Below are 15,874 nucleotides of genomic sequence, written 5' to 3' on the forward strand. Positions count from 1 at the left end.
AAGTGATGAAGATTTCTTCCTTTACAAAGGGAGAAAAATTGAATCCCTTGAGATATACAATCTGATTGTTTTTTGGATCATATGAGATCACATATATGAAAGTACATTGGGAATTACGATATTTTGTACAAATGTGAAACAGCAGTACCACTATGACTTTATACAACAGCGTGTATATTATGCTATCTTAGAGCCTTTCTGAAAGTTTTATCTTAGAAATAGTTTCAACACAAAGGAAATGTAATAATAGAAAGATAGGAAATTATTTCTAGATGTTTTGAAATTAGATCTCAGGAAAGACTAAATCAAAATTTACATGAATAACATAAAAAATTGTAAAGGCTTTAGAATTGATACTTTATGATAAAGGAGAATTATACATTTGTAGGCATAAGTGCTTGGGTTTTTTTTGCACCTATTTCTGCACATACAACTCTTATTTTCTTAAGGAACTCCAATGGCCCTGGTTAACAATCATTCTCCTACTTTCTTATTACTAATTAAAGATTAAATATTTCATATTAAGGTTGGTACCTTTTTGTTACTGTTTATTTAAGGAAAAGTAAATTTCCTCTTTATATCTTATGTCTTGAAGTTACTCACTATAAATTTATATAAATCAGACATAATGACAATTTAATAAGGACTCAAGCCTTATTCATCCCGTGGGAGTACTACTGTGACGTCTTTCAGAGAGCTTTGTGATTGCTCAGCCCTAAGTGTAAGCCCTATAAAATGATGGGCTTTGAAATGCTGGTCAGGGTAGAGTGAAAAGCAGTTGCCGGCAATAATAGCCAACCCATAGCCAGTACCAAGTTCTGGTTCAGCTCTGAGGGCAGAGAACTGCTGGAGCCTTTCTCCGCCTCATAGGACTTCAGCACCTAAGACAGCTCCAACATTCTTCTTCCATACAGAAAGCTCCTGAGGAACACTACTTGGCAAGGTGAGTAAAAACTTTACCTGTCTTCCTTTTCCCCCCTGCTCCTGCTTTCAAACTTTTCCCAGGGTATACTGAATATTTCTCTCTCTTGAAAAGAATTTTATAATGTTCCTCCCTTACAACAACAAAGAACAGTTTCTCAGGTCACCTGGTAAGTGTAGAAATGCTTCAATTTCTTATATATTCATGGATTTTCTAAATTCCTTTGGTTAGAAGTTGCTTTGCCCTGTATGCTCAATACTTTTACTCAATACTGTTTTTTAAAATATATTAAAGTAAGAGGTTTTCTTTTAACCTGTTATATACATTTCTGACTGAAGGGTTTAGTGGGTACATTTGTTTTACAAGTTTCAACTTGCTTTTTTAGTGCTGTTCTATTTCATAAGTAAGTTATGTGAATCAAGGAAGCATTTTTTTCCTCTTTAAGTCTAAATTCTGTGATTTTTATAGACAGCAAGAAAATCAAAGCTCAAATTCCTAATTTTCTATGTAAGAACTGTTTAGAAATGAAATCTGTAAATGGATTAGATGTAAAAAAATAGTACAAACACTATTTTTAACATGTTTTTCCTTTTGTGGCAAAAATTATTTCAATGGTAATATGCAGTTTAATAATTTTTTAAAAGATTTTATTTATTTATTCATGAGAGACACAGAGAAAGAGAGAGAGGCAGAGACACAAGCAGAAAGAGAGAAGCAGGCTCCATGCAGGGAGCCCGATGTGGGACTCGATCCCAGGACTCCAGAATCATGCCCTGGGCCAAAGGCAGGCACTTAACCACTGAGCCACCCAAGGATCCCCAGTTTAATAATTTTTGATATTAATTTTCACTACTAAGTTGTTCAAATCCAGGCTTAAGGAAATAAGTTCCTAATAACCTCTACAATTAGAAGAGGAAAAAGAAATGTTTGTATAATTTTATACTGATAAGTATATGTACATATATACATAAATAGACACACACATTATTAAATAGAGGATACTCCAGTGTTATATTAACTAGACACTAGAAAGTTAAACTGTTTCTTTAGTTAGAAAAAATACTAAACGTGAATGCTTGAATGCTAAAACTCTGTTACAAGAAGATTGTTCTCATGAGTACTTCCATACCTGTGAAGGTATGGCATTCCACATACACTTAGCACAACTCTGCCTGATGAGAGACAGTTGAAAAGGACCCTAAGTTTTATTCAAGCAGCTGTGACCAAGAAAAATCTTCCTGACTTAAAAATTATATTGCAGTTTAACTCTTTCTATAAAATGAAAATTACTTTTTCCAAACTCTGCAAGAGGCTTCAGAAATAACTACTAGACACTTAGAATTACTTTGTTGGTGATACCTGTGGTGGGAAAAGCTGATGTGATTCTCTCTCTTTCAAGGCACGATGGAAACCAGAAGTAAGTCCCAGCTCCTTGTGCTGCTAACACTTGTCAGCATGCTCTTCTCCCACACGTTGGCATGGCCTCTTTTCGGAGCACCCTCTGCTCTGAGGTAAATATTCTTTCAATTCAGACAGTTCAACATTCCTTCTTCATCTATTGGGAATTTCCTATACATTATGTTGGACGACTCAATTTTTAAAGTTATGTATTATTTATTTAAATCTCTTGGTTGACGTGTTAAGCAAGTTTTTTGAACATCAGATCAACATGATTATATATATATATATATATGCCACTTTCAGGGCATGAGAGACAGTGTAAATGACGTTTTAAGGATATGGTGGATCACATTTCCAAACAGGGAGGAAGGAGGATTTGACTTTTTTTCATTCAAAACCAGTTTTAGATAAGTAATGAGCTTTTATCCATTGTCATCTCAGTTCAATTCAGTTTCTGATGGAAAAAATTAGATGTTTAGTTGCCTGCCTCATTATAGTTCATTTTCAAGATCAATCAGTAAATAATCTTAAGGTTATAGGCTAATCAGTGAAACATAAATACAATCATACTGAACAGATACACCTATCAAGCCAGAATCAATTGGCCAATATTATGAATTGTGGAATAACTGATCTACTGAGATGCCCTGCCCCAGTGAATGAATTTTAATGTACTTGGTTTCAACCCTAAATTCTTAGTTTCACTGTTCTCTATGTTGTATTTCATGTCTCAAATTCATAAATTACAACACAACTCTTATTTAAAGCTTTCTCTGAAATAAATTTATCTTAGGAAGTAAACAGTAAATGAAAACTACATTAGTTTGATTTTGTCCTTCCACCGTACAGGCACCACTAGATCTAAAAACAAAATCATCACTTCTTTGCTCATTTTCCCATTTCTGATTCTTTTTTCAAGGAAGACTTATACTCCATAGACTTAATGATCTCATAGCTATTAGTGTTTGTGAAATCTGCTTAAAGCCAGATCTTATGTTGCTTTATAACCAAATAGAATGATTCTATCTGAATGGTTATATCACATATCACAACAGACTATCATAAGAATGCTGAAGTTTGTTTGCATTGATTGCTAGGCTTCATACAAAGAGGAATGCTTATTACTTCCACCAACTACTACATCATCAAAATATGCACAAGTGCCCAGGAACTGACACACTCCTTAGAGGTTTACTCTAATAGTGAAAATCAATGCATTCATAATTTTAATAGTGTGCTGGTGTTCAAAATGTTCATGCATTAAAAAATATAGTCATATTCCATGTATAGCCATGACTATTCTTAGCCTTTCAGGAAAACATTGTGCAAACCTCATTAAAATTGTATTAATACATAAGATCAGAAATAAGAAGACTCCACAAAATTTGTTGAATTTGAGTAACTACTCAGAAATGGAGAGATTCTTTATACTTGACTAATACAGAGAAATACATCACACTAAGGTGAATCTTCAGATTAAAGCTGATAGATCTAGAGAAAGAAAGGCAGTTAATATCCACCTCTTGAGAAATGTTCGACAAATGATACTAAACACCAACAAATACAAGAATTGCTCCCAGTTTTCATATTGAATACTTAAATTTTTTGCAGTTTCTATTTCATACAAAATCTTTCTATCTGTGAAAAACTTTGCAAACTGAAGCTTTCACCAACAGAGTGTACTTTGCTTAATGCACTGATAGGATTGAACTCAGTAACTCTTATGTTTACTACAAACAGCTTGTAAAAGTTGCATGGCATCAGTTATATGGGCTAAAAAAAAATTCCACTATTTATACTCTAAACCATAGAAGCCAGTAAATCTAACTAATGCTATCCATATACTGGGAATGGGTAATACTTCTCAAGATTATTTAGTATCTTATTTCCAATGATTGTAAAATATAAGCGTTATCTTCTGAGAATAGAATAGATTATGGTTCTCCTGTCTGTTTCCTAATAGGTTGGATGAAAGAATGCCACTCGAAGGAGCAAATGAACCTGATCAAGTTTCCTTAAAAGTAGATGCTGACATCTTGCAAAATGCACTAGCTGAGAATGACACACCCTATTATGATGTGTCCAGGTGAGTTTGTTTTTTATTGAGATTTATTGTAGAAAGTAGGTTTTTGAAATATAAATATTTCACCTTTTGTGTCATTATGAAGCTATTCCTACAGTACATGTTAGAGGTTTCCATGTGCCATTGCTTCATGCAACCTGATTTACTGAAGCTCTAGCAGCTGTACATGATTTTCATGTAGAGAGATTGCAACAAGCTAGAATCAACAAATCCTTCACTTAACAGAGTGAACAATTCAAGTATAAACAGAGTAGCTCTATATGGAAGGCAAAGTGTAAAAATTCCTGATTTGGATGGGAAAGTTGGCTAACAGTCCCTATGGGCCTCTCTATCTTAAAAGATTTTGTTTCCAAATATGTTGACAGGAGAAATAGCAAAACATATAATAAGCTTTTTGCTAAAAATCAGAATAGTTTCTCCTTGTATATATCTTTATTCAGAGTAGAAGAAATAAAGCACCATTAATAAATAAGGAAAAACTCATTTAAATATATTATTTTTCCCAGCTATTGGAGAATTAGTTTAATTCAATTAATATGGAGACATGCTGGGATCCCTGGGTGGCGCAGCGGTTTAGCGCCTGTCTTTGGCCCAGGGCGCGATCCTGGAGATCCGGGATCGAATCCCACGTCGGGCTCCCCGTGCATGGAGCCTGCTTCTCCCTCTGCCTGTGTCTCTGCCTCTCTCTCTCTCTCTCTCTGTGTGACTATCATAAATAAATAAACATTAAAAAAAAAATATGGAGACATGCTTCTAAAATTTAAATTCTTTACTTTTTCAAAGTTTTGTGCTAGAAATATATATCTCAATATAAGTTATTAGAAAATATATCTTATTAGGTAGTCAAGAAGACTTCTTTTGCACTTAAGTTTGCATGAGAAGCTTTCAAATAGCTGCTAATACATTTATTTCCTATTTAATGAGGCAAAATAATATTTTAAGAGATTATTTAAGAAATAATGGCTATCCTTCTTCTGTCTTTTAGGAATGCCAGACATGCTGATGGAGTTTTCACCAGTGACTTTAGTAGACTTTTGGGTCAGCTTTCTGCCAAAAAATACCTTGAGTCCCTTATTGGAAAACGAGTTGGGTAAAGATGATTTATTATTTTTATCAAACACCTTATGATTATTTAATCTGCAAGTTATTGTTTTTCACTGTTAGCACTTTACTTACTTAATAACTCTTGATGATGTGCAATTTAATTGAAAAACAATTTATATTCTTAAATAAAATATACAGGCCCATGGATTAGGGAAATAGGCTTTTTAGTGATATCCTATTACTCATTGGCATACTTATTTTTCTTAAATGTCAATCATTTATAAATCTGCAATCAAATTGAACTAGACACAGTAAAAAAAAGACATAATATGAACTGAATAAAATTTTAATATTTACCACAGTATTTGTTTTTTAATTCCTGATCAACCAAGCCTTGGAAGTTCTTTCTTTAAATGGCCAATTGCTGAATATTTATATGGCACTATTCAGGGTGGCAAAGCTTTTAAGAATGTATTTTTAAAGAAATTTTCCTCCCAATGAAGCAGAACACAACTTCAACCATTTTCCTTTTTTAAAAATAAATTATTTGCTCAATTAGTACAAAATGTGTGTTAAGGTTCCCAGTAAGTACCAAAATATGTTGGAGTATTCATTGCTCCCTTATACTTAGGCTTAGATATATTTTCATTTCAGTCTTTTTGTAGTAGAAAAGACACTGGGCATTGGAATTCTTTTTTGTCTGACTCCAAGAAATTTGGAACTTTGGCATATTTACCATTTCTTATTAAAACTCTTTGATTTCCTTTCCTGTATTCTTTAGCAATAACATCTCAGAAGACCAGGGACCAATCAAACGCCATTCAGATGCAGTCTTCACTGACAACTATACCCGCCTTCGAAAACAAATGGCTGTAAAGAAATACCTGAACTCAATTCTGAATGGGAAGAGGAGGTAAAAAAACAGAGAACTTGCTAAAATGAGAAATTATAAATGGGTTCAGAAATAAAAGCTACATAAGAAGAGTTATTTATCAATCTATCTCACTATCTACACTCTGTGAAGCAGTAATGTTCAACCTTGGCCGACATTAGACTACCCTGGAGAGTTTTTAAGATCTTGATGTATGCCTTACCCAAAACCAACTGCCAGAAAATTAGTGCCTAGGCATTGGGGTATTTTTTTAGGAGCTCCCCACTTGACTCTACTGTGCATCCAGTATGAAGAAAGAGACTGTGGAGACATCTACTCTGAATCTGGGAACAAGTTTTATCAGAAGTACTAGTTTTTTGTTTCTTAGGTTTTTTAAGATTTTATTTATTTGAGGGGGAGGAGCAAAGGAGAGAATCTTAGACAGTGTTGAGCCTAGAATCTACTGTGGAGCTCAATCTCATGACCTGAGCAGAAACCCACTGAGCCACCTTGGCACCCCCAGAAATGCCGTTTTTTTTAAGATTTTAAAGTGCAGTCAATTAACAATTTGACATCACAAGGAACTCCTTTCATATGCATAGTCAATACCTTTATTTTACCAAATTAAGCCATGAGTTCTTTTGTATTTGAATATTCTATAAGACCCATGTCTCTCCATGTGTATAAGTATTGGATTATAATAAATAGAAAGTGGGATGCTCTCTCTTTTTATTCCAATTATTTTTGTTTAGATGGTGAGCATTAAGAACAATATTGCTTGGGCAAGATCAGAGAAGATTAATGCCTTTGCCGGCCAGATCATAATTCTGTAAAAATAATTTTAAACACTTTAAGGACAATCTTAGTTAATAGCTAACCTCAAAGATAATTGGTTAGTCCTCAGTGCACTTTATAGAAGCCAAAGAACAGCAAAAGTTATGCATCATCAGTTCCTTGGAAGCTTTCTCATTTAAGAGCCTTCACATGCACACTTTTCTTTTTCTGGTCTGCAGCAGTGAGGGAGAATCGCCTGACTTTCCTGAAGAGCTAGAAAAATAATGGAAAGCTCTTTGAAGCAAAGCTGCTGACAACTTCCCAGTGGTAGGTGTATCTTTGTATTCTTATTTTTATTTTATTCTGAGAGCAAACATCTAATTATTTGAATAGTTAAGAGTCACTTGGTAAAAAACAGCTTAGAGTTCTCACAATGAGACCTTATAGAAAACGACACTTCTATCTGAAGTGGACTCCCACCCAGTAAACAGCTTAAAATGATTCATGCAGTGCTCTGATAGCAAAGAAGAGAAGGCTCACAATGGGCCAACAGTTTGCTACCTGCATGGTACTCCTAATTTACTCAGACTTATTCCTAACCTGTCGAGATATAAAACAGAAGAATCTGACTCATACTAATCAGAAAAACTGGTTTTTTTTCTTGAGACTCAAGCCATGTTGCTTTTATTAATGTAAGGGTTAGCCCTATAAATGACTGTTAACACTTCATTTAGTATACAGAGAAATACCCCAAAATTGCAGCATTGTTCCTTTTTATGAAAATACCAAGGCATTCGGTCTAATTTAATTCCTTGAACCATAGCAAGCTTCATGCAGCGAAGTTAAATTCAGCTTCTCTTACCTATATAGTGAATGTAGGTGCTACGATCCAATACTATTTATTCAAATATTCAAATTCAAATATTTTTTGAGCAAAGAAAACACGAGTAGACTTTTCCTTTGTTAAGTGATAAGCTTGTTATCCCAGTTGCTTTTACGGACATATGGATACAAGATGTAATTCTCCTGAGTAATGTCTACATTAGCTCATAAAAACATATTTATATTTGGCCAATGCCTAAAGGAATTTTATGTCATCATTGTATCAGAGGTTGGTAAACTTTCTCTATAAAAGGTTACTGAGTAAATATTTTTGGCTTTGTCAGTTATATGGTTTCTGTTACAACTACTCAAACTCTGCCCTTGTAGCATGAAAGCAGCCACAGATGATATGTAAAATGAATGGGAGCTGCTGTTACAATAGTTTATTTGTAAAACCTAAAGGTAGACTGGACTACAATCTCTGACTAGGTCAAGGAGACTAAAATAGAAACATGCTCAGATGGAAGGCAATCCATGGTTATACTGAAGTTCCTGGAGCAGGGATCTAAGGTTTTTGTGAGAATCATCAAGTGGGAGACACCCGCCTGATTGGTTACTTTTGTCCACTAAGAGAGACAGATGCTCAGTGTCCTGCACTTGCTCACTCTTTATCATGTATAGACATTTCAGAGAAACAAGTTCCTTTGCTCAAAGAAGAAAAATCACATACAGCTTCTTGAAAAAAAAGTTTACAAAGAAGTAGTCTATTTCATTTAATTAAGAAATACAAGAGGCACTAAAATATAAAGGAGGTTTCATCATTTTATCTTTTGCAAGCCATAAGATCATTTATGAGATTCCACCCTCCCTTCTTTTCTTTTCTGAATGGGTAACTTTGGACAACTTCTTTTAATGGGAAATCCTGTGTGTCAACCATGTGGAAATTACAAATGGATACTTAAAATGACTAATTAAAGCATCTCTTCACATCTCAGTTCCCTTTCTGATAATCAGTCCTTTGGAATATGAGTTCCTGATATTCCAGAACGTGATTTCCTATAATGACAGACTATTCACAGAGGGAAATAGATGTGATAAAGTCAGTGGATGAATGAAGGAAACTAAGATGCTGTAAATAAAAATGTATTCTTAAAAGGTTTTATTTATTTATTCATGATACACACACACACACACACACACAGAGAGAGAGAGAGAGAAAGGCAGAGACACAGGCAGAGGGAGAAGCAGGCTCCATGCAGGGAGCCTGACATGGGACTCGATCACGGGTCTCCAGGATCAGGCCCTGGGCTGCAGGCGGCACTAAACTGCTGAGCACCCGGGGTGCCCAATAAAAATATTTTTATGCTTAAAACACCGATTCTTTCTTTTTCAGAATTCGTGAAGGAAAACGATAGAAGTAATTATATTTTGAGTTCTACATAAGTAATTCAAGAAAACAACTTCAATATCAAAACCAAATAAAATATATAGTGTTGTGAATGTTGTGATTTGTTTTATCCTAATGTAATAACTGTGATGTTTACATTGTAAATATTATTTGGGAGTTCTAAAATTTGTCTTTGACTCATAAAGATTATGTAATTTCATATGCTGTGTATCCTTTCTAACAAAAATATATTTAGTGATAAGTAAATACTAGGTTAATGCCAATTTTGTGAAGCTTTGGGGGAGAGTAATAGAGCACAAATGATGTGTGTATTTATAGAGCATACTTAACTATTCAGAAGCATGGAGCACATAATCAGTGTGTCTAAATTTGAATGTTAAGCAGCTAGGAAGCTGTGTTAAATAAACTGCAAAATGTCCAAGAGAAAACTAACAACAAAGATAAAAAGACATTCTTCAAAACAGATTTTCAGAAAGTGGTATACATTTTCACATTTTTAGGCATCATTTAATTTGAATAAGATTTAAAACCTCTCTAATCTGGATCTCTAATTGCCAAATGCTCTCTTCTGTTGTGATGTTCAAGTGAAAGAGAATGACCTCTGTTTCTGACATTGGACCTTTCTTTTCTGCTTGTGTGAAATATGTGTAAAATGGAAAATGAATGTCACTTTTGTTTTTCAGTAATAAATTTTTTTCCATAATTACTCAAATAATGCTTTGGTCATCAGCTTCATTCAGTGAAAGTACATTTGGAGACATGACTATTTTTCCAAAAGGATTGTAGGAAATTAAATAGAAAAAATAAAGAACTTTGATTATCATTGCAGACACTTTCTATTGTTTTGATTCTGTTAAATGATGCAGTGGTAACTCATGTTAGCTCTCAAGTTCCAAGCATTAGATAGTTTTGTGATGTTTGAGGTAGGACTATGTTGATTCTGTGTGAGAGTTCTAAAATAGTGACTTAAATATGACAGAAATTTTTTGCTCACATTACACCAAAAGGGAAATATCATAGGTTAGTTTGAAGGTACTGCTCCATGAAGCCCTCAGAAATCTAAACCTCTCCTCATCATGAAAATCGCAGCCAGCGTTCCAGTCATCATCACTACATTCTAGGCAATAGGATGGAAGAAAATGCATAGGAAAAAGAGAGGCAAAGAGTTCATGCAGGTTCTCTTTTCACTGATATTTTTGCTAACAATCCCACTGACTAGAACAGAGTTTATGATCAGAGTCATTTGTAAATCAGGCTAGAAAATGTTTAGTTTTTTTTCTGGATAGTCATGTGCCCTACTAAAAACTGGGGTTCTTATAAAATAATGAAAGATAGACTTCTGTGGGAATTTTTTTATAAGTCTCAGGCTATGGATCTTAAATTCCTACCATAAGCCTTAAAGAAATGATAAAGAAGGTAAGAGTCAATAGACCCTCACAAGGCAAAATTATCATCACAAGGCAAAATTTTGTTCAAGTTCATTTGCTACAATTAGAACAAATGGATATATATGGAGAGACTAGTATAGAACTACCAGTAAATGCAAAGCAGTTTACACAAGTTGAAGTGAATTGGACTAATTGTGTCTTTTGCTCATTTCTGATTTTGCATAGCATTAAATTAAATTATAGCATAGCATTAAATTAGGTGAACTTTCTAGGCAAAGTACTACAGTGAAAACCAAAAACTTCTAGATGTGATTTGCACATAAGAAGCTTGTAAAGATCAAATGAGGACCTAATTGTAGCACAATTTAAGTGTTAATCTAAGAATTTTATTATCTTATTAATTTAAGTCTTTTCAATTTAGTCCCTATTTCTTTAAGAAATATTGATCAAATGAATATGACATGCAGTTTAGAGATCTGAGAGATGAGTGTTCTGAGCAGAAGGAACAGCAAGTGCAAGTGAGGGGCAAATCAAATCGGACAGCAAGGAAGCCAATGTGGCCAGAGCAGTGTGAGCTGGACTGGACAGAGGACATGAGATCAGGGAGGTTACTAAAGACCTTGTGAGACCTCACAGGCCAGCACAAGGATTTAGCAGTGAGATGAGGAGATGTGGCTGAGTTTTAGATAATGGTGAAATATTATCTGAACTGCATTTTAACAGGATCATTCTGGCTGCTGTGTTGGGAATAGGGTGAAGGGGTGCTGAGGGGGGAAGCAGGAGGAGGATTTTATTGCTATAAATCAGGCAAATGATGATGGTGATGACCAGGGTTTACACAGTGCAGGTGGTGAGAGGTGGAGTCTGCATATGTTTCAAAAGTGGAGTCAGACTTTTTGCTAATAGTTTAAAGATATGGAAGAGAAAAGTCCAGAATGATTCCAAGGTAAATTCCTGAGCAATTGAAGAATAAGGGCTATGAACTAGAATGAAAAATATTGAGGAGGTGGGTGGTTCCAGGGGAGGATGGGTTTAGCTTTGGACATGTTATATACCTGAGGATGTGTGGGGTTGCAGGTCAAAGGTTGGAAGACTTCAGGATAGAAATAGGATTTAAAGACACAAATTGTGAGATCATCAAGGGACTAAATGTAGCTTAAAAAGAATCCCAACACATAACACCTGGGTGTATTAATTAACTTGGACTGCCATAACAGGGTGCCACAGACTGGGTTAAAAGAATAGAAATTTATTGTTTCACAGTCCTGGAGGCAAAAGTCTGTGCAAGATGTTGGCTGGATTGTTTCCTCCTGAGTAATAGGAGGGAGAATCTGATCCATGACTCTCTTTGGCTTCTGATGGTTTGTTGGCAGTCTTTGGTTTATAGAAGCATCACCTAGGTCTTGATCTTGATCTTCACATGGTGTCATCCCTGTGTATGTGTCTCCAAAATTCCCCATTTTATAAGGACATGAGTCATATTGGATTAGTGACCATACTAATGAGAAAGTGTGTAGTTCTGGAAAACAAGTAAAGAAAGCCTTTCAAAGGAAGAAGTCATCATTAGCAGATCTGTATGTGCCACTGTGTAAAATAAGATTCATTTATTGATGTCTTAAATGTTTATGTGTCCTACACTGTTCTAAGTTCTGACAACATAACAGTGAACAAAATAGACAAATTCCTACCCACATAGCTCACATTCTATTGAGGGAAACAGATGATAAATGACATAGTTAAGTAAAATACATATTATAGTAGAAAGTTAAATGTGTGAAGGGAAAAACAATAATGCAGGGAAAGAGGATGTGAAGTGTTAAAAAAAAGAAGGTTGAAACTTTAAAGTTTCTATAGGAAACATCACAAGAAGGTGAATTTGAGAAGAGCCCTGAAAGAAATGGTGAAATTAGTTGAGAATCTCTATGGGAAGAACATTCTAGGCAAAGGGAATTCCAGATACAAAAGCTTTTAAATGGGGACTTATTTAATATTTTAGGCAGACAGGAGGCCAATTTGGCTTTAAGTGGTGCAAATGACAGAAACATAATGTAAGAGAGGTTATGAGGAACCAAGCCTCATAGGGACATCCCAAGTCATAGCAAAAGTCCAGTTTTATTTTGAAGCAGTTGGGCAACGATTAACAGAATTGGTTGTCATCATAAGCCTTCACAAAAATAGTATTGGTGGAATAATGTGGATAAAAGCTGGGTTGGAATGGATCCAAGAGAATGGGGAGAGGGATGTCTATATTGTGAATACTGATGACTCTGAGGTGTCTTCCTGCTTAGAAGAGCAAAGAAGAGGGGAGGGATCGGAGGGGGGGGAAGAGATCAAGTAATTTGTTTTTTATGGGGGAGAAATATCAAAAACATGTTTGCAGGCTGAAAGGAATGGAAGAACAGGAAATCTGCTGATGCTAGGTAAAGGGAGATTTTGCTTGATTCATACCCTTTAGATGAAGAGCAAATGAATGATACACCAGGGGCAGGGCTAACATTTGCATTGCATAGTACTCTTCAACAGGCAGAGAGAGTGTTTGGGGCAAAGGTGGATGAATGGGTGGATGAGGCAGTAATGTTATGGGTTCTATGGGTTATGGGTTATAGGTTCCAAACTTAGGTTCAGCTGCCCACCACTCAAAGATTAATACTTGAGAGACAGGTGAAGGTAGGAAAGGAATGTTCACTTTGTTCAAGAACCGACAACCTGGGAAGATGGCCGTCTAATGTCCCAAAGACCATCTTCCCTGTCCAGGTGAAGCTGAAGGGTTCTAAAGTGGGGACAGGAATGCGGGGGGCAGGATGGCGGAAGAGCAGGGTCCCCAAGTCACCCGTCCCCACCAACTTACCTAGATAATTTTCAAATCATCCTGAAAACCTACAAATTTGGTCTGAGATTTAAAGAGAGAACAGCTGGAATGCTACAGTGAGAAGAATTCGCGCTTCTATCAAGGTAGGAAGACGGAAAAAATAAAGAAATAAAAAAGCCTCCAAGGGGGAGGGGCCCCGCAAGGAGCCCCTAAAGCCTGAGCGAGCGGCCCCAGGACCGGAGAGCCCAGCCCTGGAGAAGCAGGACCTTCACCAACCTTCCCGGAGGGAGAGGCGCTCACAGGGAGTTGGAGCAGGACCCCAGGAGCGGCGGGGATGCCCTCAGGGTCCCAGGGGCACTAACAGACACCTGCGCCCTAGGGAGAGCAGGCCACACCCGCGGCCGAGCTCCCTAAAGGGCTGCAGCGCGTGTCCGGCCCCGGAGCAGCTCGGAGGTGGCTCTGCACAGAGGGGGCTGTGGCCCAGGAGCGCGATCCAGCAGCACAGGCTCCAGAGCACAGGGCGCCGGGACACAGCCCAGGATCCGGCGCTCCCCCCGAGACAGGTGGAGGCCGGGAGGGCACAAGACAGCGAGGACGCTCCTCCCCCCGGGCAGCCCCGAGCTGTGCAGATCAGTGCCTCCGCCCCCAGAGCGTGAGGCCCCCGCGGACCGGGAGACTGTGGTGTTTGCTGATGGAGCTGACTCTAGGGCTGGAGAGCTGGCCGCCGCCACTGGTTGATCCTCCTGGTGTCACCGTGTGCCTGGGACTGAGCAGGGGCCTCACAGGATAGACAGCTCCCACTAAGCTCTGCACTTGGCAGGGGGCTGAGCAGCTCTCCCAGGTGCACACACTGAGAATCAGCACAGCAGGCCCCTCCCCCGGAAGAGAAGCTAGAAGGACAGGGGAAAAACAAGCTATTGACCAAGCAGCACTGGAAAGTTCCAGGGGAAGTGGAAGGATTTACAGTATATACAATCAGAGGATACTCCCCCTTGTATTTTGTTTTCTGTTTGTTTCCCCTCCTTTTTCCTTCTTCTTTCTTCTTCTTCTTCTTCTTCTTCTTCTTCTTCTTCTTCTTCTTCTTCTTCTTCTTCTTCTTCTCTCTCCTTTTCTCCTTTTTTCACTACTTGTTTTTGGCCACTCTGCACTGAGCAAAATGACTAGAAGGAAAAACTCACCTCAAAAGAAAGAATCATAAACAGTTTTCTCTCACACAGAGTTACAAAATTTGGATTACAATTCAATGTCAGAAAGCCAATTCAGAAGCACTATTATAAAGCTACTAGGTGGCTCTAGAAAAAAGCATAAAGGATTCAAGAGACTTCATGACTGCAGAATTTAAATTTAAATTTAAATTTAGAATTTAGATCTAATCAGACCGAAATTAAAAATCAATTAAATGAGATGCAATCCAAACTGGAGGTCCTAACGACAAGGTTTAATGAGGTAGAATGAGTGACATAGAAGACAAGTTGATGGCAAGGAGGGAAACTGAGGAAAAAAGAGAAAAACAATTAAAAGATCATGAGGATAGGTTAAGGGAAATAAATGACAGCCTCAGACGGAAAAATCTACATTTAATTGGGGTTCCCAAGGGTGCCGAAAGAGACAGAGGTCCAGAATATGTATTTGAACAAATCATAGCTGAGAACTTTCCTAACCTGGGAAGGGAAAAAGGCATTCAGACCCAGGAAATAGAGAGATCCCCCCCAAAATCAATAGAAACTGCTCAACACCTCAACATTTAATAGTGAAGCTTGCAAATTCCAAAGATAGAGAGAAGATCCTTAAAGCAGCAAGAGACAAGAAATCTCTAACTTTTAGGGGAGAGATATTAGATTAACAGCAGACCTCTCCACAGAGACCTGGCAGGCCTGAAAGGGCTGGCAGGATATATTCAGAGTCCTAAATGAGAAGAACATGCAGCCAAGAATACTTTATCCAGCAAAGCTCTCATTCAGAATAGAAGGAGAGATAAAGAGCTTCCAAGATAGGCAGAAACTGAAAGAATATGTGACCACCAAACCAGCTCTGCAAGAAATACTAAGGGGGACTCTGTAATAGAAAGAGGAAGTCCAAGGAAACTCCACAAAAACAGGGACTGAATAGGTATCATGATGACACTAAATTCATATCTTTCAATAGTAACTCTGAACGTGAACGGGCTTAATGACCCCATCAAAAGGTGCAGGGTTTCAGACTGGATAAAAAAGCAAGACCCATCTATTTGCTGTCTATAAGAGACTCATTTTAGACCTAAGGACACCTACAGCCTGAAAATAAAAGGTTGGAGAACTATTTACCATTCAAATGGTCCTCAAAAGAAAGCAGGGGTAGCCATCCTTATATCAG

At 37.1% G+C, this 15,874-nt stretch overlaps 1 protein-coding gene across 2 annotated transcripts; it reads left to right on the top strand.

The window, feature by feature from the left end:
• Window positions 1-742: 742 nt before the first annotated feature.
• On the top strand, window positions 743-10,037 carry LOC121484868 (vasoactive intestinal peptide). 2 transcript variants are annotated; one of them, XM_041744644.1, is made up of 7 exons: window positions 743-943; window positions 2,322-2,433; window positions 4,287-4,409; window positions 5,392-5,496; window positions 6,232-6,363; window positions 7,338-7,422; window positions 9,311-10,037. In XM_041744644.1, the coding sequence occupies exons 2-6, from the start codon at window positions 2,327-2,329 to the stop codon at window positions 7,378-7,380; spliced, it is 510 nt and encodes a 169-aa protein (XP_041600578.1). In that variant the 5' UTR covers window positions 743-943; window positions 2,322-2,326; the 3' UTR covers window positions 7,381-7,422; window positions 9,311-10,037. The 2 variants fall into 2 exon arrangements, with proteins under 2 accessions (XP_041600578.1, XP_041600577.1); XM_041744643.1 differs by having other exon boundaries at window positions 744-943; window positions 7,335-7,422.
• Window positions 10,038-15,874: the final 5,837 nt, after the last annotated feature.

Source organism: Vulpes lagopus, chromosome 2 (assembly GCF_018345385.1).
Source record: "Vulpes lagopus strain Blue_001 chromosome 2, ASM1834538v1, whole genome shotgun sequence".
Taxonomy (NCBI): domain Eukaryota; kingdom Metazoa; phylum Chordata; class Mammalia; order Carnivora; family Canidae; genus Vulpes; species Vulpes lagopus.